This window comes from Oncorhynchus gorbuscha, linkage group LG01 (assembly GCF_021184085.1).
Source record: "Oncorhynchus gorbuscha isolate QuinsamMale2020 ecotype Even-year linkage group LG01, OgorEven_v1.0, whole genome shotgun sequence".
Classification (NCBI taxonomy): Eukaryota; Metazoa; Chordata; class Actinopteri; order Salmoniformes; family Salmonidae; genus Oncorhynchus; species Oncorhynchus gorbuscha.
Genome location: NC_060173.1, coordinates 57,325,116 through 57,352,564, shown reverse-complemented (window position 1 = coordinate 57,352,564; position 27,449 = coordinate 57,325,116). Strand labels below are relative to the sequence as shown.

At 42.4% G+C, this 27,449-nt stretch overlaps 1 protein-coding gene across 1 annotated transcript; it reads left to right on the top strand.

Annotated features, from left to right (window-relative positions):
* Positions 1–1,474: 1,474 nt before the first annotated feature.
* Positions 1,475–24,981, top strand: aifm5 (apoptosis inducing factor mitochondria associated 5). The gene is made up of 19 exons (XM_046325000.1): positions 1,475–1,831; positions 2,532–2,622; positions 3,781–3,890; positions 4,025–4,134; positions 4,320–4,364; positions 4,602–4,683; positions 4,798–4,910; positions 5,505–5,591; positions 5,953–6,044; positions 6,309–6,439; positions 6,604–6,719; positions 7,085–7,156; positions 7,274–7,337; positions 7,513–7,589; positions 9,801–9,918; positions 11,787–11,885; positions 11,961–12,036; positions 21,326–21,430; positions 22,978–24,981. Exons 1-19 carry the CDS (start codon positions 1,816–1,818, stop codon positions 23,015–23,017), a joined length of 1,644 nt encoding a protein of 547 aa, XP_046180956.1. The 5' UTR covers positions 1,475–1,815; the 3' UTR covers positions 23,018–24,981.
* The last annotated feature ends 2,468 nt before the right edge of the window (positions 24,982–27,449 follow it).

Sequence of the window (27,449 nt, the reverse complement as noted above, 5' to 3'; positions counted from 1 at the left end):
TTCAGTAAGGCCATTCTCTGCCAATGTTTGTCTATGGAGATTTCATGGCTGTGTGCTCGATTGTATACACCTGTCAGCAACGGGTCTGGCTGAAATTGCAGAATCCACTCATTTGAAGGGGTGTCCACATACTTTTGTGTATATAGTGTATAAAGCAACTCCAGGGCAGAGAGCCAGGATGTTGGACATGATTGTCTGGAAGAAGCAATGTGCCAACTCAACCCAAACAGGACAAAAAGGCACCGGAACATCCCAATTTGCATCACAATACAGTGAGCTAGCAGAAGGTCATGTTGGATTCAGGCAGATGTATTGGACTAGCAATGAATCAAAGCTCACTTCTAAATTATAAGGAGGTGACTTAACAGACCAATCCTGGAGGCGCAAGTTATACCACAGTGGGGGCAAGTTGTTGAGCTAGGGAGAGGGTGTCAGAGTCCAGGATTCTCTTTTCTTTAATTGGAGCATCCCAGTTGTCTTAAAGATCCTCAAAGAGGCTGGAATGCTTGTTGTTGCCATGGCAAGCAGTCTGTTGCCTTTTTATATATCCAGACAAAGGTATTTGAGTGTATATGATGGGCATATTAGATGTATAACACAGTTGAGGTACACAAAAATAGTGTTGAGTACAGGGCATAAGTGCGGTACACAAATCTGGAAAAAGTATCTCATTTAAAACGTGTACTTCTACAGGTGATTAAAACACCATTTAATGGTATTGTGGAAGCCATATTGGATTTTGGACACCAAATTGGATTTGGAGTCAAGTCTAGGAGTGGCCCCTAACGTAATTGCAAGTGTAGGGGCTAAACATATAGAATACACAGAGGAACAGTTAACAGGAAAACATGACAGTTTTCAGAGTCTGAGATCACTTGCCTTAGAGCCGTTCCGGTAGGCACAACATCATAAAACGTGTAACTTTATGCATTTTGTCAGGCAGGCCATACAGCACTAGAGCACATTTGACTTGGAAAGTTGTCTATTGAACAGTTACCAAAGAGTTAACTTCATCATACATATTCAAAGTTGATATATATGCCTATTGTATCTGTGTGTTTACAGGTTTATATTTCCAAAATGCTTTAAGATATTCTAATGCTGTTTTTTTCATGTATGTGGGCCAGACAATTTACTATTTGTATTTCACATGTTTGCAATATCAAAGCTTGCAATATTGGGTTACATGAGTTTATGTGGACCCCTCTCACAACAAATTATTTCCCAGTTGTAATTGGCAATGAAACAAATTTTCACAACAACAAAAATATTTTCATTATGGCCATTGGCCGCAACCAACATGATGATAAAACATTGATTTTGTAACGATGATTTGAATGAACGAGCAACCCAAAGGTTTACGCAAGTTGTGCATTCTCACTCATTCATTGTGAACGTTAGTGCCTCGTCAGCCTTTCTCTATGCTGCTGTTGTGTCACACAGAAAGGCTTGCTCTTCTCTTCAACAATAACGACTAACGACAAAACTCTAAGCAAAATCACAAACATTACCGGATCTACATCCAGTTATTCACTTTAGATTGTTAAAATACAGTTATTTTTTTGTGTAATATTTTCAGTGCTCCTCAACTTTTCCTGCACTTTTTACCGACCTGTCAAATCATCGAGGGGCCGAGGGATGAGGGTTGGAGCAGGTTTGGTTGCGGAGGAAACGGACTATTGTCCCATCGCGATAGGTGCTTTCAGCTAATGCAAAGACTGCCTCCGGACACTTTTATAAAACAAACTTGAATTCTCATCACATGTTCGTTGAGGACTATTGAGGGACGTCTGTAATTACTGTAGAATCAACGGGATGTCTGGAAGGCCAGGTGAGTACCGTTTTTTTGTGTTAAAAAAGGATTTAGTAATGGTTGAATGAGTAAGATAGACTGGTGCGTAAAATTCCGCTCACGACTCACCTGTCAAATCATCCAGCACATTGTAAAGGCTCTCTCTCATGCGTTGCGTAATTCTCCTGTGATGTTGCAGGCAGGTGGATGTCATTCTGCTCTACTGTAAATTGTAATCTCGCTGTGTTATACACCATGTTCATGTGTTTTAGAAACTATGAGAGAATGACATACTTACTCACACACCTACAACATCCTTGGGTACATTTTAAATAAGTTAACCACTTTTTTTATAGAAAATAAGATGTTTGTACAGGCACTCCTGATACGTTTTCTTCTTGAATATTTGGTTATCTTATTTTCATGAGCAGTTTATGAAGAGGGCAGAGTTGACAATAAACCCAGATGTCTTTTGTCCTCTTATGTGAGTCACCCTTCACACACACAGAGAGAATGGGTCAACAACTTCTAACACTCCTGTCTGTGTGTGTGTGTGTGTGTGTGTGTGTGTGTGTGTGTGTGTGTGTGTGTGTGTGTGTGTGTGTGTGTGTGTGTGTGTGTGTGTGTGTGTGTGTGTGTGTGTGTGTGTGTGTGTGTGTGTGTGTGTGTGTGTGTGTGTGTGTGTGTGTGTGTGTGTGTGTGTGTGCGCGCCCGTGTGTGCTGGGGGGTGTAATCACAGATTGTAGCGAGTTGCTGGATGTCGACCCTGACGAAGCTTCTGAAGAGCTGACAGAGGTGGTGTGTCTGGAGTCAGAACTAAAGGACGGACAGTAAGAAAGAGAGGGGAGAGGGGGGGGGTATATATATATAAAAGACAGATGGTGTGTCTGGAATCAGAACTACAGAATGGTCAGTAATAGGGATGTGGCATATTTTTTTTAAATAACGTTTCAACCGTAATTTCCTTTCTTATTTAACTTCTCAAAGTATTCTCATACCCATACAGGACTTCTTTCCACCTGTTAACGATGATGACGTAGTGGTGGAGAGTCGGCTACAAAATCATTGTTTCCTCGACTCCCATTTATGAGTGTCAAGATTCTTATTCCGCTAAGAATGGACTCCTAAGATTCAGTATTTTTGGAACAGATGGGACTGATTAGTTGCCATACTTCCGACATCACAAACACACGCATGGAGATACAGAGAGAGAGGGGAGGGGCACAGTATAGGCAGGTGGGCCACCAGGGAGACCAAGTCAGAACTGCAAACTAGGCCTATTAAATCGGCAATCAAAAGCTGTTTCTCACAATGGAATGCTGTACCCCAACATTTCTAAGCTTGCAATGTCTCTCAACTTCAGTAAAGCCGGGCCTATCATCAATGAATAGGCTAGGATACTAAGAGGAGCTAGATGAAAAACTGGGTGATAGCCAAGCAGTTAAGCGATTGGGTTAGTAACTGAAAGGTTGCTGGTTCAAATCCCTGCGATGATTAGGTGAAAGCTGCCGATGTGCCCTTGAGCAAGAAACTTAACCCTAATTGCTCCTGTAAGTCGCTCTGGAAAAAGAGCTTCTGCTAAAATGACACAAAACAAACATCACACAGGTTCACAGGTTCTGTTCACAGCGTGGTAGCCAGGAACCCAGATAGTGGAGAAGTTGAGCCTCGCGCTTAAGTGCTCTAAGTTGTTGCGGAAATTGACCTACTATGCTGTTTACCATCTACATCATATCGATGAATTACCTTTACACAACTTTCCCCAGGTCTTTATAGCCTATCGCCTAGTTAGGCTATAACATAAAAAAAGAACATGTTTTGTGATTCAAATGTTTGGGTATTTTCTTAAATTTATGGATCCAAGTTTCATCACACCCTATTCAGTTAGAAAGAGGGAAGAGAGGATGGAGATAGAGAAAACATGGGTCAGAAAGCACAGAGAGACAGATCAGTACACGTTGTACACACATTCGTTTGTGTGTGTGTAGGATGATGGAGGTGGAGGTGGGACGTCACAATGTTCTGTTGGTACGGAGTGAAGGCATATACAGCGCCATCGGCAACCAGTGTACACACTACGGAGCTCCCTTGAGCAAAGGTGAGGAAGTACAGTCAGTGTGTGTGTGTGTCCCTGTGAGTGCATGTTTTCCAAGTCATGTACTGTACACAATGTATTGGTTGTTATAATAGTGTATTGTGTGTGCATGTGTGTGTGCGCGTGTGTGTGTGTAGGGGTTCTATCAGGGCACAGGGTGCGATGCCCGTGGCACGGTGCCTGCTTCAACATCCAGACAGGAGACCTAGAGGAATACCCTGGCATGGACTGTCTACCCTGTCACACGGTAGGGAGGGAGAGGGTGGCAGGGAGGGAGAGGGAGGTAGGAGAGGGGAAGGGAGAAATATAGAAAGAGAAACCTTGAGGAATACCCAGGCATGGACTGTCTGCCACAAGGTGGGTCTAACAGACAGACAGACAGGCAGGCAAGAAGACAGGCTTTGATTGACTTTGTTTGATATATTTTTTCAGGTGAAAGTCGAAAACAACAAAGTGTATGTGTCCGTAAACAAAAAGGTAAGCATTACTTTAAAAAATCGCATTGCTTTTATTAAATGGCAGAATATTACAACATGCTGCATTTGCTGTCAAGCTGAAGCTCTCAATTTGGTTTTGATTTACTGTTACTGTTGCCTTAACCGTGTTATACAGAAACAGTAAGAGCCGAAAAACTATTTGAGTTAGTTATAGATGGATCCTAAAGGAGTTATGAATTCTTTATGTCACTCTATGTCATGTGGTGTTTGTGTGTAGGCAGCGAGACAGACCAAACGAATAAAGTGTATGGGATCCAGAGTAGAAGGCGTCATCCACACCATCCTACTGCTCGGGGGAGGTGAGGACGGGATACTGGGGCTCAGTGTGCGTGTGTGTGCACAAGTGTCTTGTGTGTATGTGGTTGCTTGCGTGAGTGTGCGTGATGGTGCTCTCTCTCTCTCTGTAAGCGCAGGGTCTGCGTCGTTAGTGTGTGCGGAAACTCTGAGACAGGAGAACTTCGGAGGCAGAATCATCATGGTAACCAGGGACAACCTTCTGCCCTATGACAAAACACGACTCAGCAAGGTAAATTACCCAAATTCTGTATCTTCTGCAAAATTCCCAGGTTTTTCCAGAAATCCTGTTTGTAGGATTCCAGATTTCCTGCTCATTCCCTTCTTATTCTGGGCTCCCGAGTAGCACAGTGGTCTAAACACTGCATCTCTGTGCAAGAGGCGTCACTGTAGTCTCTGGTTTGAATCCAGGCTTCCTCACATCTGGCTGTGATTGGGAGTCCCATAGGGCGGTGCACAATTATCCCAGCGTCATCTGGGGTAGGCAGTCATTGTAAATAAGAATTTGTTCTTAACTGACTTGCCTAGTTAAATAAAACCTTCTGGGCATCAACCGACCAGGATTTCTGAATAACCTGGGAGCATAACCAGAACTCTACAACCCTAGAGCTTACCCTCCCATATCCTTACCTTATGTTTCTATTCTGGTAGGGGCAAAGGTCATGGGGTCAGAGCGGAGGTCAAGCCCTATAGATCTATAAAAAAATAGAATAGATGGGTAACTCATTCTGGAGTTTTAAAAAGTTTTTAATTCCTAAAATATGTTTTTATTCTTTCTAACCGTCACCTAGTTGGGTTCGAGTAACACATCATTGTACCCCCCCAGGTAATGAATGTGGAGGATGACAGCATTTTGCTGAGGAGGATGGAGTTCTTCCATAAACACGACATCGAGGTGTGGCTCCGCAAAGAGGTGGATACAATATAGCTTTATTTATATATTATTACATTAAACATATATACATTATACAATATTATACATAGTTCTCATTCTCCTGGCCTTTACTTTCTGTTGCGTTAATTTAGGAAGGATGAGTTTCTTGAACAAATTATTCTCAAGATTCTATTGGAATTCTACTGTTCGAACAGATGACCTCAAAGGGTTCATTTAGATAACATGGCTCTCTCTCACTATGTTTTCTCTTTTGTGCTCATTAACCTGTAGTATATCTGCCTGTATTTACAGCATATGAGTGCACTATATTTATGGCCATTGCTTAGTTGTTTGCAAGCTCTCAGAAGCCTTCTCAAGCTCTGTGTTATTTTCATGGCAGGCCATGTCGTTGGACACAGAGAAGAAGAAAGTAACATTTGATGACGGTTCAGTCCAGAGCTACGACCAGCTCCTCATATCCACAGGCTGCAGGTGTGTACATACTCACACACACACACACACACACACACACACACACACACACACACACACACACACACACACACACACACACACACACACACACACACACACACACACACAAACACACACACACACACAGAGAGAACAGTAACCCCAAAAGGATCACAATTCCACCCACCCCAGAACACAGCAGTAGTTAGAGAATGGGAATAGGAATGTCCATTCTACTTATTCCAATTCTGTGTTCTGATCCATTCTAATTATGTTGTGTAGAGCGAAGGGTCTGGAGTGTCCAGGTAAAGACCTGGAGAATGTAAAGATGCTGGAGACACCAGAGGATGCAAGGCAGATACATGTTGCCTGTATGGGCTGTCATATCGTGATCGTGGGGACATCCTTCGTTGGTACATTGTCTCATTCAGTCTCAAATTGACACTTTATGCCCCGACAATAGTAGTGCACTACTTTTGTCCAGACCTCTGTCTTTGTGTGACTCTAGCCAAAAGCAGTGCACTACACTACGAATAGCCCTGATCTGTGTATTTCCCTGGCTGTGTGTTGTGTTTAGGCATGGAGGTGGCATCCTATATGACAGACAAGGCCTCCAGCATCACAGTGATTGGCAGCAGTGAGCTACCCTACCAGAAGACCTTGGGCCCTGAGATTGGCAAGGTCACCATGATGGTGAGAGACAGGAGAGGGCGCTCCGAACCCTCCTTTTATTTTTTTATATATATATTTTTTGCCTTTATTTTACTAGGCAAGTCAATTAAGAACAGATTCTTATTTTCAATGACGGCCTAGGAACACTGGGTTAACTGCCTGTTCAGGGGCAGAACGACAGATTTTGTACCTTGTCAGCTCGGGGATTCGAACTTGCAACCTTTCGGTTACTAGTCCAAACGCTCTAACCACTAGGCTACCCTGTAGTGGTAGCCTAGTGGTTAGCTTCCAATGTATAACTAAGCTGCATATAAAACTGCTTAGAAGTCATCTTTCTTTCTGCCTCCTCACCCCTCTCCCCTCTCATCCCCTCCTTGTGTTGACAGATGCTTGCAGAGAAGGATGTGGCATTTTATATGAATGACAATGTGTCAGAGGTCCGCGGAGAGAACGGAAAGGTACTGTAGAGAGACCTAGCTGTGTCCGTGTTCTGGCAACATGAAGACAATCCCATTATAGTTGTATAGCTGTGTTGGGTTATTCAATGAGAATATCATGTGTTTGTCTCTGTGCAGGTAAAAGAGGTTGTGCTGAAGAGTGGGACAGTCATTCCTGCTGATGTTTTAATAGTTGGCATAGGTATGTACAACACAGGACAATTATTACACTTTCAATTTAGTATACTACACAACCTCATAAAGACCTACTACTGTATGGCAAATCTGAACTATAAAGACTTTATTTTCTTTGTACATCTCATACTTTCCTCTCTCCATCTCCTTTCTCTCTCTTTCCTGTATCTTCCTCCCTCCAGGTGTGATCCCTAACTCAGAGTTCCTGCAGGGTACTCCCATAGCGATGGACTCTAAGAGCTCAGTCATAGTGGACAAGGTGAGCTCCAATTGGATGGCTGAATAAAGCATGTTGTTGTCCTACTGAATCAAACCAAGGGTTGCTTTGTTAATAGTAAGAATGTTGACATCTAATTTGTGGCATTTGTTGTAGCTTTATTTGTGGGGGGTTGGGAGTAAATAAAGCTTTACTCTTTTGATGGTATGTAGGTTCTATGTTAGCCTAAAGGCCTGGCTGATAGCAATATTGAGGGAAGGTATGCAGCTGGCTATACACTCGTATCTCCCGTGGACCAGTTCGTACAAAAACAAAAATTCTCCATTCAGGCTGTAAAGGCGTCTGTTTCCTCCTTAACTACATTTAATGGCGAGGGAAAATATGCATACTTTCTTTATGAAGCAACATTTTCCACCACCATTCTAGAGTGGCTAATGTTAGTCCCAAATGTTTGTCACGGCTGTTGATTGAAGAGGACCAAGGTGCAGTGTGGTGAGCGTACATATTGTCCTTATTAGAAAAGACATCCAACAAAACAATAAACACTACGAAACAAACTATGAAGCTAAAGGCTATGTGCCATAAACAAAGTCAACTTCCCACAAAGAAATGAGGGGAAAAGGGCTACCTAAGTATGGTTCCCAATCATAGACAAGATAAACAGCTGTCCCTGATTGAGAACCATACCCGGCCAAAACATAGAAATACAAAACCATAGAAAAACAAAACATAGAATGCCCACCCCAAATCACACCCTGACCAAAGCAAAGACATTAAAAGGCTCTCTAAGGTCAGGGCGTGACAATGTTGCATAGCGTGTTCAGCCAATCAGGTTGCAGCAGTCTATTTTTTTTCTCCTCTGGTCTGATGGTCCGTGACTAGCATTAGCCATGGTGCTTCATAAAGAAAGTATGCATATTTTCCCTGTTTTTTAAAGATGAATTAAATTGAGTTAAGGAGGAAACTGACGCCTTTGCAGCCTGAATATAGAAACCGGTCCACAGGAATACGAGTGATTAGCCAGCTGCACACATTCCCTTCGAAGGTAAGATGAAATAGCTCAACATCACCATCTGCCGACCTTTGGGCTAGCTCTATGTAGGCTGTATGACAGTGTTTATAGGGAGAATCTCAATTGCATACTCCTCGCGTCCTCTTTCCTTGCCTCCTTCTCAAAACCTGTTGGGGGGACCAGTTGAGGTGGTGAGGTGGTGTGGAGAGAGATCGTGAGGAATATGCAATTGAGATTCTTCCCCAGAGTTTCTTTATAGAGTGTAACTATCAGTGATGTAGTGGAGACAAACACTGATCACCATTCACCAGTGTTGGGGAAGCTACTCTGAAAATATAGTTTACTAAACTACACACTGGAACAAAGGTAAGCTACACTAAAGCTACCCTCAAGAAGAATATAATTTACTAAACTACCAATTACTTCACACTGGAACAAGGTAAGCTAAACTAAAGCTACCCTCAAGAAGAATATAGTTTACTAAACTACCAATTACTTCACACTGGAACAAGGTAGGCTACACTAAAGCTACCCTCAAGAAGAATATAGTTTACTTAACTAAGGTTAGTTAGAAAAAGTAGTTCACTACTAAATTATCATATCTAAATCTAATGTCATAGACTACAAATTGCAAGAACAGATCACTTTGGAATCAGATGTTAAAAGAATGTGTACTTTCGCCTATGAAACATAAAAGTTTCAAATGAGATTAGGGCAGGTCTGATGCTGAAAAATAAATAAATACTTCACCCATATGTCAAAAAGTTATGAATTACTGAGATTTTAATTTAGTTCAGCTACCACCAAGCTACTACAAAATGTAATTAAATTACTAGTTGAACTATAAGTAGTTCACGACTCCCCAACATGGCCATTCGTGGTTAGTAAAGTAACGCTCTAGAAGAAAAAGAAACACACACCTATTAAGACGAGGTGCTGGCTAGCGGAGTAGAAAACTTGAAAATAAAAGAGACACCTGCGTCTTTTGACACTATATAAACGAGTCACCCCGCAGTGTTTGTGATTATAGCGTGATGAAGACAGCTTGGCTGTCGAAACGTTGGTAATTCAATTTTTGCATCTGAGCTCCGAGAGTGTGCGGCTCTCTTTTATTTTCTAGTAAAGTAACACTCCCTATATTTTCAATGCATTGTTCTGCAAAAGGTGTTGACATGCGCTCACCCTCCACTACACAACTTGTTACTATACTAAGTGTGTGTGGTTCCTCTCCTCTCCTGCAGTGCATGAGGACCAATGTTCTTGAAGTGTTCTGTGGAGGAGACCTGGCTACCTTCCCCCTGACAATGGCCAAAGACCAGAGGGTCAATATAGGACACTGGCAGATGGCACAGGCACACGGTAACTCACCCAGGCCAATTTAAAACACATGCATCAGGCTTTTACCTTTATTTTTAATTTCACTAGGCATGTCAATTAGGAACAAATTCTTATTTACAATGGACGGCCTACCCCGGCCAAACCCAGACGACGCTGGGACAATTGTGCACCGTCCTATGGGACTCCCATTCACGGCCGGATGTGATTCAGTCTGGACCTTTGCTGTTATATGGCCTCAATAATCTTTCAGATCAAAACATCTAAAAAACAAACCTTGTTTGTGCAAAGGTCTCTAGGGTTTGACTAATGTGGGTTTTACTGGGCTTTTACTTAAAGTACCAGTCAAAAGTTTGGACACATCTACTCATTTAAGGGTTTTTCTTTATTTTTTACTATTTTCTACATTGTAGAATAATAGTGGAGACTTCAAAACTATGAAATAACACATATGGAATCAGGTAGTAACACATTTACTACATGATTCCATATTTAAACAAATGTTATATTTGAGATTCTTCAAAGTAGTCACTTGTTGCCTTGATCACAGCTTTGCACAATCTTGGCATTCTCTCAACCAGCTTCATGAGGTAGTCATCTGGAATGCATTTCAATGAATAGGTGTGCCTCTTTAAAAGTACATTTGTGCGTTTGAGCCAATCAGTTGTGTTGTAACAAGGTAAGGTTGGTTTACACAAGATAGCCCAATTTGATAAAATACCAAGTCCATATTATGGCAAGAACAGCTCCAATAAGCAAAGTCAAACGACAGTCCATCATTACTTTAAGACATGAAGGTCAGTCAATCTGGAAAATTTCAAGAACTTTGAAAGTTTCTTAAAGTGCAGTCACAAAAACCATCAAGCACTATGATAAAACTGGCTCTCATGAGGACCACTACATGAAAGGAAGTCCCAGAGTTACCTCTGCTGCAGAGGATAAGATCATTACAGTTACCAGCCTCAGATATTGCATTCCAAATAAATGCTTCACAGAGTTCAAGTAACAGACACATCTCAACGTCAACTGGTCAGGGGAGACTGTGAAAACAGGCCTTCATGATCGAATTGCTGCAAAGAAACCACTACTAAAGGACACAATAAGAAGATACTTGCTTGAGCCAAGAAACACGAGAAATGGACATTAGACCAGTGGAAATCTTCCTTTGGTCTGATGAGTCCAAATTAGAAATGTTTGGTTCCAACCGCCGTGTTTTTGTGATCTCCACGTTTGGGTCCTACCGTGAAGCATGGAGGAGGAGGTGTGACTGGTGACACTGTCAGTGATTTATTTTTAATTCAAGGCACACTTAAACAGCATGGCTACCACATCATTCTGCCTGGATGCACCATCCCATCTGTTTCGCATTTAGTCAGACTATCACTTGTTTTTCAATAGGTCAATGACCAAACACACCTTCAGGCTGTGTGAGGGCATTTGACCAAAAAGAAGAGCTTTATCAGATGACCTGGCCTCTACAATCAACCAACCTCAACCCAACTTAGATGGTTTCGGATAAGTTGGACCGCGGAGTGAATGAAAAGCGGCAAACAAGTGCTCAGTATATGTGGGAACTCCTTCAAGACTTTTGGAAAAGCATTCCAGGTGAAGCTGGTTGAGAGAATACCAAGAATGTGCAAAGCTGTCATCAAGACAAAGGGAATCTAAAATATATATTTTGATTTGTTTAGCACTTTTTGTGGTTACTACATGATTCCATATGTGTTATTTCATAGTTTTGATTTCTTCACTATTATTCTACAATGTAGAAAATAGTAAAAAATAAAGAAAAACCCTTGAATGAGTAGGTGTGTCCAAACTTTTGACTGGTACTGTATATAGTTGCTATTGATTTTGATGTTGTTGCTGTGTGTGTGGTGTTGTTGTTGTAGGGAGAGTAGCAGCCCTGAACATGCTGAATATACCCACTGAACTCAACTCTGTCCCTTACTACTGGACCGTCCTACTGGGGAAGAACATCAGATACACAGGTAAGCCTATCTACTACACACACCTGAACACACCTGAACACACACTAATCATTTGTGTATATGTGTCCTTTGCAGGCTATGGGGAAGGATACACTGACATCGTGGTAAAAGGGAAAGTGGAGGAACAAAAGTTCCTGGCCTTTTATATCAAGTGAGTCAACAAAAAACGGCATTGTTCCTGTGGCTGTGTGTATTTGTATGTGTGTGTGTATACTTTATCACAAGATGTGTGTGTGTGCATGAATGCATGGCAGGGTTTCCATTAGCCTGTAATTGATGGCCTTTGGCCTATGCTACTGTTGATTGCAAAGATGGAGGCTGTTTTCATTGAAGTAGATCAACAGTTAGAGAGCCTATAGTGGAAAGCCTACAAGGCAGAGCTCCAGACTGCAACCATTTAGTCACATTTTGCGACCTTTTGACTTGGCTGTGCGAGTAAAAAAAATATTGGTCGCATCGGTGGGAGCTGCACATTCCTTCACATCACTCAAAATGTCCTATTTTTTAGGAGGCTAAAACCATGATTTGGTCAAACAGTAAAGTACATTATCCTCATTATTCCTGTAATGAAAGTGTTTGCCTGCCTGTTAGATGAATACATGGCTCATAGCTGTGGGTATTATCTGTAGAGATAGTGATCTAGTAGTTGGGTTTTGTTTCTACATTAAATGTCCCGTTAGATTAATACATGGCTCATAGCTGTGGGTAGTATCTGTAGAGATAGTGATCTAGTAGTTGGGTTTTGTTTCTACATTAAATGTCCCGTTAGATTAATACATGGCTCATAGCTGTGGGTATTATCTGTAGAGATAGTGATCTAGTAGTTGGGTTTTGTTTCTACATTAAATGTCCCGTTAGATTAATACATGGCTCATAGCTGTGGGTATTATCTGTAGAGATAGTGATCTAGTAGTTGGGTTTTGTTTCTACATTAAATGTCCCGTTAGATTAATACATGACTCATAGCTGTGGGTATTATCTGTAGAGATAGTGATCTAGTAGTTGGGTTTTGTTTCTACATTAAATGTCCCATTAGATTAATACATGGATCCTAGCTGTGGGTATTATCTGTAGAGATAGTGATCTAGTAGTTGTGTTTTGTTTCTACATTAAATGTCCTGTTAGATTAATACATGGCTCCTAGCTGTGGGTATTATCTGTAGTGTTACTGAGCTAATGTGTTTTGAGTTTCCACTTACTCAGGTGCTGAATTATTAGTTTAAATTAGCCTATGATATTAGAGCACGTAAAGATGCAGGCAAATTCATCTCTGTTGAACAAGAAAATGCAGGCCACTGTGCAACTCACTATTCAGGTAGGATGCCATTTTTGAACTTCAATGTATTATTCTTTTCGTATTTATAATAATTTGTTTAATCATTATTACTATTATTATTATTGTATATAGTTGTTATTATTGTAGGCCTATTTATTAATCTAAACCTGTTCATCTAAACCAGTTATTTAAAAATGCTAAACGTATTTTGTTTCAGTCTGAATTAAATTAAGTTCGATCTGTCTTTTTAATTGTGTAATCTGTATTTAATTTAAGATAGGTTATAAGTAGGCATGTTGTAAAATAAATAGGCATGTTGTAAAATAAATAGGCATGTTGTAAAATAAATATAATTAGCCTATTGCTGTTATTTTGGGGTACGGTAGGCACAAGTGTTTCTTGGTAATTGCTGCAAATTAGCCTGTTAAACTTTTGTTAAGGTTTAAACCAGTTCAGTTGAGCTATTTTCCTTGGCCAAATGAATGTTTGTGTTTGCCGCAATATAATATCCTTCTCGTATTTGTCCTATAAACATCGGCTTGACTTACTTTTGATATTACCCTAATAAATTTCAGAAACTTTTGCGAAGTTTTGGTGTGGTGCGGCATTTAGCCTAGAGTCATGGCCAAAAGTTTTGAGAATGACACAAATATTAATTTTCATAGTCTGCTGCCTCAGTTTGTATGATGGCAATTTGCATATACTCCAGAATGTTGTGAAGAGTGATCAGATGAATTGCAAAGTCCCTCTTTGCCATGCAAATGAACTGAATCCCCCCAAAACATTTCCACTGCATTTCAGCCCTGCCACAAAAGGACCAGCTGACATCACTTCAGTGATTCTCTCGTTAACACGTGTGAGTGTTGACGAGGACAATGCTGGAGATCACTCTGTCATGCTGATTGAGTTTGAATAACAGACTGGAAGCTTCAGAAGGAGGGTGGTGCTTGGAATCATTGTTCTTCCTCTGTCAACCATGGTTACCTGCAAGGAAACACATGCCGTCATCATTGCTTTGCACAAAAAAGGCTTTACAGGCAAGGATATTGCTGCCAGTAAGATTGCACCTGAATCAACAATTTATCTGATCATCAATAACTTCAAGGAGAACGGTTCAATTGTTGTGAAGAAGGCTTCAGGGCGCACAAGAAATCCAGCAAGCGCCAGGACTGTCTCCTAAAGTTGATTCAGCTGCGGGATTGGGGAGCCACCAGTAAAGAGCTTGCTCAGGAATGGTAGGATGGCCTGGTGTCAAGAAGGGCAGCAAAGAAGCCACTACAGAGATTGGACTGCTGAAGACATTTTCTCATTTTCTCTGTTGAATCCCCTTTCCGATTGTTCCGAGAACAACTCTTCCAACCATCCAGGAACGAACAATGGTGACGAACAATGCCTTTTCCAGCATGATGGAGCACCTTGCTATAAGGCAAAACATCAATATTTTTTCTCAATTCCCATTGAGAACTTGTAGTCAATCCTCAAGAGGCAAACAAAACCCCACAAATTCTGACAAACTCCAAGCATTGATTATGCAAGAATGGGCTGCCATCAGTCAGGATGTGGCCCAGAAGTTAATTGACAGCATGCCAGGGCAGATTGCAGAGGTCTTGAAAAAGAAGGGTCAACACTGCAAATATTGCCTCTTTGCATCAACTTCATGTAATTGTCAATAAAAAGCCTTTGACACTTATGAAATGCTTGTAATTATACTTCAGTATTCCATAGTAACATCTGACAAAAATATCTAAAGACACTGAGGCAGAAGACTTTGTGAAAATTAATATTTGTGTCATTCTCAAAACGTTTGGCCATGACTGTACTATACTGCAGGCCTATGACATGAAGGTAGTGGACTCCGACACAGCAACTGGCTCCGTCAATTGATCTTGAGGTGTGGAAGAATGTTTTAGGCCTACCAGAGTTATTCAAACAAACTAACAATATAATGCTTATCTTTATAAAAAATATTCTGATTACAATTTTGGGAATTAGCTTCCTTCTGTATACTTATATCTGTATAGTAGACGCAGTAGCCTGACAAGTATAAATAAATTAAATCATTGTTTTAGGAAAGTAAAAACCAATAAAATGATAGGCTATAAAGATATGCATATTCTTTACCTTTATTTAACAAGGCAGGTCAGTTAAGAAAAAAATCTTATTTATAATGACAGCCTACCCCAACCAAACCCAGACATTGCTCGGCCAATTGTGCACTGCCCTAAGGGACTCCCAAGGACTGCCAGATGTCATACAACCTGGAGTCGAACCAGGGACGCATCTTGCACCGAGATGCAGTGCCTTAGACCGCTACGCCACTTGGGAGCCCCAAATGCATATGCTACACATCGAAACACAAGGAATAGTGTTTTTTTGTAATGTATTATATAGTCTGTGAGGACACGTAAATGTGGCTCATTTATCCATTGATGGCACTGGCTGCGTGGCCTAATATGTTAAGCACCCACTGCATATGGATGACCGGGTACATTTCTCTATTGTCCGATAAATTAAAATATTCCCCTGGTCACTTGTCTGGCGCAAAATTTTCCAGAAAACCTGGTGGATGTATGTATTGTGGCAAACCTCTTCAAGGTTATGAGCATTTGTCACAAATTAAGTGGGAAACTGTCACCAAATCACCCCAGAATGAGAGTTCTTTCAAACAGGACAGTACCTGTGTGTTTGTTTCTCCGTCCTGGTCCACCCAAGCCGTAGGCAAGGTCAAGGATAGCAGGGTTCGGTACACGAATCGGGTTCTCGGTAGGTCCAGGACCAAACTGTCATGTTTTGTCTTTATTGTCTTGTCATTTTGCTTTCCCTTCTGTTCGTTTTCCCCCTGCTGGTCTTTTTAGGTTCGTTCCCTTTTTTCTCTCTTCCTCCCTCTCTCTCTTCTCTCTATCGTTCCGTTCCTGCTCCCAGCTGTTCCTATTCCCCTAATCAATCATTTAGTCTTCCACACCTGTTCCCTATCTTTTCCCCTGATTAGAGTCCCTATTTCTCCCCTTGTTTTCCATTTCTGTCCTGTCGGATCCTTGTATATTGTTCACCGTGCTGTGTCTTTGTATCGCCCTGTCGTGTCGTGTTTCCCTCAGATGCTGCGTGGTGAGCAGGTGTCTGAGTCTGCTACGGTCAAGTGCCTTCCCGAGGCAACCTACAGTTTATGATCGAGTCTCCAGTCTGTTCTCGTCATTACGAGTGGAATTGTTTTTTATGCTTTATTTACCGCTCCGATTTGTCTAGGAGTATTGCATATTTCCTTTAATGGATTAAAGACTCTGTTTTCGCCAAGTCACTTTTGGGTCCTCATTCACCTGCATAACACAAACGCCAACAGGTAAGTCCAAAACAGTCCAGCTCATATACGGTAAATCCAGCCAATCTCTATTGTCTCTTTCTCTATGGTTCATAGATCCTTCCAGCCCTCTCTCTCTCTTCCTGGTTTTTCTTGACCGTTTATCTGTGGGTCGGCTTCACCTTCTGAGGGTTCCCCTTGCTTCTGGGACTTAGTTTTGGCAGTCATTTTGTGATCTGTAATTCTGATCGGGGTGGCCATTTTAGAGATCGGGCAGAGCCCGTTTATTAGTTCTGCTCTCACATATCTGCCATTTATCACTCGACCCCCTTCTTTTCCACACATCTCCCCCCCTAGATCCGACACCCTAGGTCGGGCTACTGCAGCAAAATATGCATGCATGCGGGATAACCCATCTACATTTCCCATTTCCTTCCCTGCTCTGTGTTTTAAGTCAAAGTGAAACAGTTGGAGACTCCAAAACTGTTTGGGATGAACTTCCGGTAGTAACTGGTCAGCCCTAGGAAGGCTTGAACCTGCTTCTTATTTACTGGTTTCGGCCATTCTCTAATTGCCTCCACCTTGTGTATCCCAGATACTCTGTTTCCTCTAACCCCACATAACACTTGGCAGGGTTCGCGTGAGCCCTGCCTTTCTAAGGGCGTCTAACACCGCCTGTACCCGGGGTAAGTGGGATTCCCAATCTGGGCTGTAGATCCCCGCGTCATCTAAATAAGCTGTGGCGTATGCTTGGTGTGGTTTTACGACCTTGTTCATGAGCTGTTGAAAGGTGGCTGGGGACCCGTGTAAGCTGATTGGCATGACGGTGTATTGAAACAAACCGCCAGGGGTTGCAAAGGCGGTCTTTTCTTTTGCTCTGGGGGTCAGAGGAATTTGCCAGTACCCTTTTGTCAGGTCCAGGGTCGTAATGTACCGAGCTTTACCAATTTTCTCCAGTAGTTCGTCTACATGGGGTAGGCATCAAACTTGGAGATTTCATTTACCTTCCGAAGGTCGTTACAGAACTGCAAAGACCCATCGGGCTTGGAGACCATCACAATTGGGCTAGACCACTCACTATGTGACTCCTCGATCATTCCAGCTGTCAACATTTTCTCTGTCTCTGCTCTAATCGCGGCGTGTCGAGCCTCGGGTACCTGATATGCTCATGCTCACTTTTCTCACTGGTAGGGAAACGATATCATGAGCCGTAACCTCAGTTCGGCCGGGTACCTCTGAAAACACATCTCTGTTTTTCTGGATCAGGGTCTTTACTTCCTGTATTGGTGCTGGGGACAGAGTAGGTAAAAATGTACTCCGGCTGTCTCCTGAGTGTGTGTGGGGTATGTGACCATTCGTGTTTCTCTCTCTCTCCATGCTTTTAACATGGAGAGATGTGATAGATCTGTTCATGGGGCCGTCGACTTGGCTGTCGGATCCGATAATTAACTTCCCCTATTCTCTCCAGTACTTCATATGGTCCTTTCCACGTGGCTAGTAGTTTGCACTCTACCGTGGGGATCAGCACTAACACCTTATCTCCCGGTTGAAATTCTCTCAGGGTAGCCTGCCGGTTATAAGTGTGCCGCTGGTGCTCTTGTCCTTGTCTCGTGCTCTCTGACGATGGGCATGACTGTGGCTATCCTGTCTTGCATTGCCGTGACATGCTCTATGACACTAGTATACGGGGTGGATTGGTGCTCCCAGGTTTCCGGGCGATGTCTAAGATTCCCCGGGAGTGCCTCCCATATACCAGCTCAAAGGGAGAAAACCCCAGCGAGGCTTGAGGAACCTCTCTAATGGCAAACATCAGATACGGCAACATGCAATCCCAGTTTTCCCATCCTTATCGATTACCTCCAGAGCATTGACTTCAGGGTCCTGTTGAATCTCTCAACCAGTCCGTCTGAGGATGGTAAACCGATGTCCTGTTTCACCTGCCACAATTTACAAATGTCCGGGACATAAAGGGGGTCCCCTGGTCAGTAAGGATCTCCTTTGGAACCCCTACCCTGGTGAACAAGAGCACTAATTTCTTGGCAATATTTTTGGAAGCCATCGTCTGAAGGGGAATGGCTTCAGGGTAGCGAGTGGCATAATCTAGAATGACCAGAATGTATTGGTGCCCTCTGGCATATTTGGGTAATGGGCCGACTATATCCATCGCTATCCTCTCAAATGGCGTTTCGATTATGGGGAGTGCCACTAACAGGCTTCTAACAGCTGGTAGTTAAGCTGTTATCTGGCACTCCGGGCCTTCTCCACAATGCCGAGCCACTTCAGCCTGAATTCCTGACCAGTAAAAACTCCTTACAATCCGGTCTCAGGTTTTAGCGATATCAAGGTGTCCACCCAGAATGTGCCCATGAGCTAGATCCAGAACTGTCCTCCGGTACCGGGTGGGGACCAACAACTGTTCACCCACATCAACGCCTATTTTTGAGACTCTGTACACTAAACCCTTTTTCATAATGAAGTGGAGAAAACTATTAGGCATCATCCCATCATTTATGGGAGTACCATATACGACCTGCACGTCTGCTCTGGCTTGCTGCAGGGTTGGATCCTGGTTTTGGGCCGTTCCGAAATTAGTCAAGGACCCTGCCAGGTCTGCTGGTTCTAGATCGTCATCCTCTCGTTTCAGATCGACCCCAGCCCCACTAGTACGGGGCTGTTCGTTATCAATGAGGTTTGCCACTTCATCCTCATCCTCCCCTACTAGCACCTGTGAGGTTGGCCCCAGGGAGACCTCTTTTTTTGGCTTTGGTTGAAGAGCCCATGCTTCTTCTTGCTTGGTCAGGGTTGATGGCTTCTCAAATATGCCATTATTTTGGCCTAACTTCGCAAAGTTAGAAAAGTATCTACCCAATATTAGATCATATGGCATCTTTGGGACCACGCCGATCTCATAATCCAGCAGACCGTCCTCTGTTTGTATGCTCACTAAGGCTGTGGGGTACAGATGGGTATCCCCATGAATGCATGTAACACTGATATCCTGACTTGTATCCAGTTTATGAGTTGGCACTAGGTTTGCAACGACCAGGGTTAGCATACTGCCGGAATCCAGCAGTGCTTCAACTTCTTTCCCTTCAACCTGCACATATGTTTGTTTCTTGATCTTTCAAGTAGAGTGGTTACAACAGGACATGCATACCATATATCATCATCTTTTTCACCGAGGTTACATTGCTTCTTTAATAGGCCAGTAGGCTGCAATATGTCCTGGTCGATTACAATTGTAACAGATAATAGGGGTTCGGGGGGGGAGACCTCCCGGTTTCCGTTTTTTTCCTTAGTTTCTCGGCCCAATTCTGATTCTTTGCTCATGGCCCCACGCTGCTCTCCTCCCCCTCCACCTGTTGGGACAGTCTTACCCTGTCCACTGGTTCGCCCAGGCCTGGGGAATGGGAATCTTTCCTCCTGTGCTTACTCAGCTGTTCCTGCCATACAATACCGTTCAACCAGGCCCACGAGATGGTCGGCGGAAAGTACCTCGTTCTGGCCAACCCATCGTCGCACTTCTTGGGGTAGACCTCGCTGAAACTGGTTGAGTACGATGGTCTCGACGATCTCTGCGGAGGAACGGGCCTCCGGTCGCAACCATTTCCGTGCCAGGTGAATCAAGTCGAACATCTGTGTTCGGGGAGGTTGTCCAGGTCGGTAGGACCACTGGTGGAAGCGGTGTGCCCTCACGGTATCGGTCACTCCCAGTCTAGTCAGAATCTCTCCCTTTAGTTTATCGTAATCCTGTGCATCTTTCAACTCCAGGTCGAAATACGCTTTTTGAGCGTACCCTGCCAGGTATGGTGCCAGAAGCCCTGCCCATTCTTCTTTCGGCCTCTTCTCCCTCTCTGCAGTCCTTTCGAAGGTGGTAAGATATACTTCCACATCATCCTGTGCTGTCATTTTTTAAAGAAAATTATTGGCCTGCCTCTGGGTATTTGCAGCTGGTAATTGAGTTCCAATTTGGCCCGCTAGCCCCTTTAGGCCTTCTCTTAACTCCTGGGTGTTTCTCTCTTGCTCTTCTCTGAGCAGCTGGTTGGTCCGGTGCTGGACCTGTAACATGTCCTGGTACATTTGCATTGCATCCTGATGAGCTATTTGTTGAGCTCTCGTTGCCTCTTGTTGGGTGGCCGCCGCTTGTAACATGGCCTGTATGGCTCCCTCCATACTCATTTTCCTGAGAAACTGTCCTAACCAAACAAACCACAAAAAAAACCTGACTCCCCTTTGGAGTGCTAACTGAACATTTTTTCCTACCTAACCAGCGGTATGGTTAGTCCATTACCCACATTCTCCACCATGTGTGGCAAACCTCTTCAATGTTATGAGCGTTTGTCACAAATTAAGTGGGAAACTGTCACCAAATCACCCCAGAATGAGAGTTCTTTCAAACAGGACAGTACCTGTGTGTTTGTTTCTCCGTCCTGGTCCACCAAGGCCGTAGACGAGGTCAAGGATAGCAGGGTTCAGTACACAAATCGGGTTCTCGGTAGGTCCAGGTCCAAACGCCAACAGGTAAGCCCAAACAGTCCAGCTCATACACGGTAAATCCAGCCAATCTCTATTGTCTCTTTCTCTATGGTTCATAGATCCTTCCAGCCCTCTCTCTCTCTCTTCCTGGTTTTTCTTGACCCTTTATCTGTGGGTTGGCTCCACCTTCTGAGGGTTCCCCTTGCTTCTGGGACTTGTAGTTTTGGCAGCCGGCCATTTTGCGATATGTAGTTCTGATCGGGTGGCCATTTTAGTGATCAGGCAGAGCCCGTTTATTAGTTCTGCTCTCACATATCTGCCATTTATCACTCGACCCCCTTCTTTGCCACAGTATGAATACTATTCTTCTCCCCACTATTTTTCTCCCCGCAGGGATGATGAGGTTATAGCAGCAGCCAGTCTGAACTATGACCCAGCTGTTTCTGCTGTGGCCGAGAGGTTCGCTGCAGGAAACACCATCACTAAGAAAGAGGCTGAGTACGTGGCTACCCACATCCCTCTCTCTCACTGTAAACTCATTATTTTATTTTCTCCAGGCAGATAGACAGACACAAGCACATACGGACACACACTGTAATACAGTGCCTTCAGAAAGTATTCACACCCCTTGACTTTTTCCAAATTTTGTTGTGTTACAGCCTGAATTTTAAATGGTTTACATTGACAGTTTGTATCACACAATACCCCATAATGTCATAGTGGAATTATGTTTTTAGAAATCAAATAAAAATGTGTTTAAAAAGTCACAAATTGCATGGACTCACTCTGTGTGCAATATTAGTGTTTAACATGATTTTTGAATGACTACCTCATCTCTGTACCCCACACATACAATTATCTGTAAGGTCCCTCAATCAAGCAGTGAATTTCAAACACAGATTCAACCACAAAGGCCAGGGAGGTTTTCCAATGCCTCACAAAGCTGAGCACCTATTGGTAGATGGGTAAAAGTATTTTTTAAAGCAGACGTTGAATATCCTTTTGAACATGTGAAGTTATTAATTACACTTTGGATGGTGTATCAATACACCCAGTCACTACAAAGACACAGGCGTCCTTCCTAACCCAGTTGCCGGAGAGGAATGGCTGTGAAAGGTGCAAACTCAGGAAGGACCAACATTGGAGTTACTCCACAATACTAACCTAATTGACAGAGTGAAAAGAAGGAGGCCTGTACAGAATACAAATCTCCCAAAACATGCATCCTGTTTGCAAAAAGGCACAAAAGTAAAGTAAAACTGCAAAAAAATGAAATTATGTCCAGAATACAAAGCATTATGTTATGGGCAAATCCAACACAACCCATCATTGAGTACCACTCTTCATATTTTCAAGCATAGTAATGGCTGCATCATGTTATAGTTATGCTTGTCATCCACAAGGACTAGAGAGGTTTTTTATTTATTTTTATAAATAGCTCAGGCAAAATCCTATTGGAAAACCTGTTTCAGTCTGGTCCAGACACTGGGAAACTGGGAAACATCTTTTAGCAGGACACTAACCTAAAACACAAGGCCAAATATACACTGGACTTGCTTACCAAGATGAAAAGGAATGTTCCTGAGGGGCTTAGTTACAGTTTTGACTTAAATCAGCTAGAAAATCTATGGCAAGACTTGAAAATGGCTGTCTAGCAATGATCAACAACCAACGTGACAGAGCTTGAATATTTTTCTAAATAATAAATGTGCAAAAATTGTACAATCCAGGTGTACAAGGCTTTTTGAGACTCACCCAGAAAGACTCACAGCTGTAATCGCTGGCAAAGGTTATTCTAACATGTATTGACTCAGGGGGTTGAATACGTACTGTATCTAATTAAGAGTTTTTTTTAAATAAATGTTTTACAAATGTTTTTTTTTTTATCCACTTTGACATTACAGAGTATTTTGTATAGATTATTGAGAAAAAATTGACAATTATATACATTTTAATCCCAACTTGTAGCACAAAATGTGGAAAAAGTCAAGGGATGTGAATACTTTTTGAAGGCAATGTATCTCTTTCCCTTCTCTTCCTCACAGATCAGATGACCTGAGGTGGCTGAAGCTGAAACTGTCCTGATCATCCCTCCTTCCACTCATCCGTCTCAACATCACTTCATCTCCGACACACAAACACAGAATGTCCCCCCTCTGTCCATCTCTCCCTCCCTCCTCCTCAGGCATCCTTCCTCATCCCCTCTCTCTTCCCCTTCTTCTGGAGAACAAGTCGTCTGGCTCAGAAGAGGACGACGTGACATTTCTGAGTTATAACCAGTAGTGTAGTGGAGGGTAATCGCATGTAAACGCTGTATTTGCACTTTTTTTCATTTCATTTTGTGCGAGCGTTTTCTCACCTTTTGCAGAAAAATGCATAGAAAGTGCACGGGGCGTTACTTTACTCACTGATAACGGCGATCAGCACCTATTTTACCACGACATCACTTGTTATGACATCAGCCATATAGCAGAACAACACTCAACAGTTTGTCTGCTCTGTTCTTAGCCAGTTTGTTTAGAGGTGGGGGGAAACAGCAAAAACAGTGATACCTCAGATAAACACATTTTGTGGGTTTCATTTTTCATTTACAAGGATGGGTTTTATATGTTCTCCGTTTTGGGGAAACTACAAGGTCATGGTGTCGCCAATGCCCACCTGTTGATGTAGACATTTCTTACTTCACATTCTGAAAAGGGAGAAGAAGAGATTACAGAAAGGTAGCCGTGTGTGTTCTACTGTAGATATGGTAGTCATGGTAGCTACCCACTGGGCACACACTAGTTGAATCAATGCTGGTCAAAATAAGATGAAAGTAGTCCTGGTTGATGATTTTTTTCAAATCCAATGTATTTTCCACGTTGATTCCACGTCACAATACGTTGACCAATTACGTTGAAACAACGTTGATTCAACCAGTGTGTGCTCAGTGGGTAGTGTTCTACTGTTGACACGATAGCAACATGATGACATGCCAGGTTGGAAGTCATGGTAGCTGGTGTTCTAATGTCGATACGGTGGTCACATGACAGGTTGGTAGTCATGGTAGCTGGTGTTCTAATGTCGATACGGTGGTCACATGACAGGTTGGTAGTCATGGAGGCTAGTGTTGTACTGTCAACATGTCAACCAGTGGTGGTGGCATAGTCTGAGTTTACGCTTACTTTGGGTTCCATGGAAGGGGTTGCTAGGTAGGCCGTTGCCGGGTTCATGGGCAGTGGAAAAACAGGTGACCTTAATGGCCACTGTGGCTATGTGGATGGACCAATCAGAACGCTGTTTGGGGGATTAGAGGGACAGAAGGCCAGGGCCGAGGTCTTTGAGGCAGGGATGCTGAATTAGGCAACCTGAACAAAACAGGCTGCAGAGAGAATAATAGACATGGACAAACACAACACAAAAACATAACACCAAAATGCTTTCAAAAGAACTGCTGTGCTTCTCTCTCACCCATCTCTCTTTCTATCTCTTACATCTCTCCCTCTCACCACACTGGGCACACTAGGTCGTTTCAACGTTGATAATTGGGTAGTATTTGGTTGAGATGTTGATCAATGAGTTTACAATCTATATTTGTTGAATTTCCAATGTGTTATCACTATGCTTTCAACCATCTAAAAGCACAACCTAATTCCCATTTTTTGTTTATTTATAAAACAGATGAATGAATGTGTTATCATTGTTCTTCATCTAATATCTGAACCACATGACCTGGGCTTGGTTTCCCGATAGCAATGTAATTTAATACCACGCAGAGAGAGTGTTCGCTAAGTGCGTTGTTGAGGCACAGGCCTACAGTCGAAACTAATAGGATCGAAAGAAAGTTAGCGCGGCTCTCGAATCAGCTTTCTCCATTCAAATCTTACTTTAACATTCAAATTTTTGATGGGTCAGCTCCTAGAAAGATATTATCACCTATGACTGCAACTATTAGCCTACCCCAGTGGTCGCCAACCGGTCAATTCAAATCAAATCCAATCAAATGTATTGGTTACATACAAATGGTTAGCAGATGGTATTGCGGGTGTAGCAAAATGCTTGTGCTTCTAGTTCTGACAGTGCAGCAATGTCTAAATCAAATCAAATCAAATCAAATTTATTTATATAGCCCTTCGTACATCAGCTGATATCTCAAAGTGCTGTACAGAAACCCAGCCTAAAACCCCAAACAGCAAACAATGCAGGTGTAAAAGCACGGTCTAACATGTAATCTAACAACTCCTCAACAACTACCCAATACACAAAAATCTAGCGGCATAGGCAAGATACAATAGATGGTATAAAATACAATATATACATATGAGATGAGTAATGCAAGATATGTAAACATTATTGAAGTGACTAGTGATCCATTTATTAAACTGGACACTGATTTCAAGTCTGTATGTAGGCAGCAGCCTCTCTGTGTTAGTGATGGCTGTTTAACAGTCTGATGGCCTTGAGATAAAAGCTGTTTTTCAGTCTCTCGGTCCCAGATTTGATGCCCCTGTACTGACATAGCCTTCTGGATGATAGCGGGGTGGACAGGCAGTGGCTCAGGTGGTTGTTGTCCTTGATGATCTTTTTGGCCTTCCTGTGACATCGGGTGCTGTAGGTGTCCTGGAGGGCAGGTAGTTTTCCTCCAGTGATGTGTTGGGCAGACCACACCACCCTCTGGAGAGACCTGCGGTTGCAGGCAGTGCAGTTGCCGAACAAAGCAGTGATACAGCCCAACAGGATGCTCTTGATTCTAAAAACTGTCAAAGTTTGTGAGGGATTTAGGTGACAAGCCAAATTTCTTCAGCCTCCTGAGGTTGAAGAGGCGCTGTTGCACCTTCTTCACCACACTGTCTGTGTGGGTGGACCATTTCACTTTGTCTTATACTACATAAGAAAAAATGTATAGTTACAGTAACCTCAAAAAATTTAATGGATATGTATCTAGTGCTTGGATAGTTTCATCTGACCACTGGCTTAAAATCCCATTCTTTAACTATTATATTTGGTTGAGTTGGAGACATGACTCCAACATATCATTTGTTAACTTGTCAACAAGTTAATATGCTATTTATTGTGTTTCAAAAGTGATTTTGAATTGTGTTTGGTTGTCAATGCAACCAAATATCAACATTTAAATGAGATTTTTCTTCCACTTGGAGAGGTCCATCAATGGCACTGATTAGTCTGGCTTTAATTCTAGTTTGACTTCAAATTAATCATTGATATGTTGGACTCACGTCAATTGCTGTTGATGACTTTTGCAAATGCTATAGGACAAAATAGCATCATTGATGATATACAGTGCATTCGGAAAGTATTCAGACCCCTTCACTTTTTCCACATTTTGTTACGCTACAGCTTTATTCTAAAATTGATTAAATAGTTTTTTTCCCTCATCAGTCTGAACACAATACTCTATAATGATAAAGCAAAAACAGTTTTTTAGAAATGTGTCCAAATGTATAACAAATAAATAACTGAAATATTCCATTGACATAAGTATTCAGACCCTTTACTCAGTACTTTGTTGAAGCACCTTTGACAGCGATTACAGCCGAAAGTCTTCTTGGGTATGACGCTATAAGCTTAGCACACCTGTATTTGGGGAGTTTCTCCCATTCTTCTCTGAAGAATCTTTCAAACTCTGTCTGGTTGGAGGGGGAGCGTTGCTGCACAACTATTTTCAGGTCTCTCCAGAGATGTTTAATGGGGTTTAATTTCGGGCTCTGGCTGGGCCACTCAAGGACATTCAGAGGCTTGTTGTGAAGCCACTCCTGCATTGTCTTGGCTGTACGCTTAGGGTTGTTGTCCTGTTGGAAGATGAACCTTCGCCCCAGTCTGAGGTCCTGAGCGCTCTGGAGCAGGTTTTCATCAAGGATCTTTCTGTACTTTGCTCTGTTCATCTTTCCCTCACATGTTGTGTTACCCGATCAGGAATGCTGTTAAATATAATAGATTTGAGGTTTTATTGAAAGCACATTTCTATTATTTAATTTATGCATAAGTCTTCATTTTACACATTCTGTCCTTGAGGTAAGGACCATATTGTGTTGGTTCTACTTGAGGATTCATTCAAACGCTTCATAGAATTGATTCACTACAGTACATAAATATTTAGCAGGACACCTTCAGCTGTCAAAAAAAGGCATAACAAAGCATAACCATAATTGTGTCTTGGGAAAAAGACACTGAAATAATAGACAAACACCTCTTGTAATAACCAACTCTTTTCAATGCAAACGGACTCTAGGGGCTCTATTTTCAGCTGGTATTAAGCCAGAACAATTGCCAAACACACATCTGTTTGAAATTTCTATCTGTTAAAGCCAGTGTTCTTCTGTTTTCAAACCTTAGTGCCTGGATTGGTAATTTACTTGATTACTATTTTGCTCTTTTCGACCAGTATTTCTATTTGCACATCTATCATGCCAGTGTTACTTTGCTAAATTGTAATTACTTTACTACTATGGCCGATTTATTGCCTTACCACTTCACGCTATTTGCACACACTGTATATAGACCTTTCTATTATGTTGAC

What these genes read in the sequence shown, in the direction of transcription:
- aifm5 (XM_046325000.1), top strand. An exon ending in AGGTGTGGCTCCGCAAAGAG is followed by an intron (nt 5,592 to 5,952) that starts GTGGATACAATA and finishes TTTTCATGGCAG; the next exon opens with GCCATGTCGTTGGACACAGA. An exon ending in TGTTTTAATAGTTGGCATAG is followed by an intron (nt 7,338 to 7,512) that starts GTATGTACAACA and finishes TCCTCCCTCCAG; the next exon opens with GTGTGATCCCTAACTCAGAG.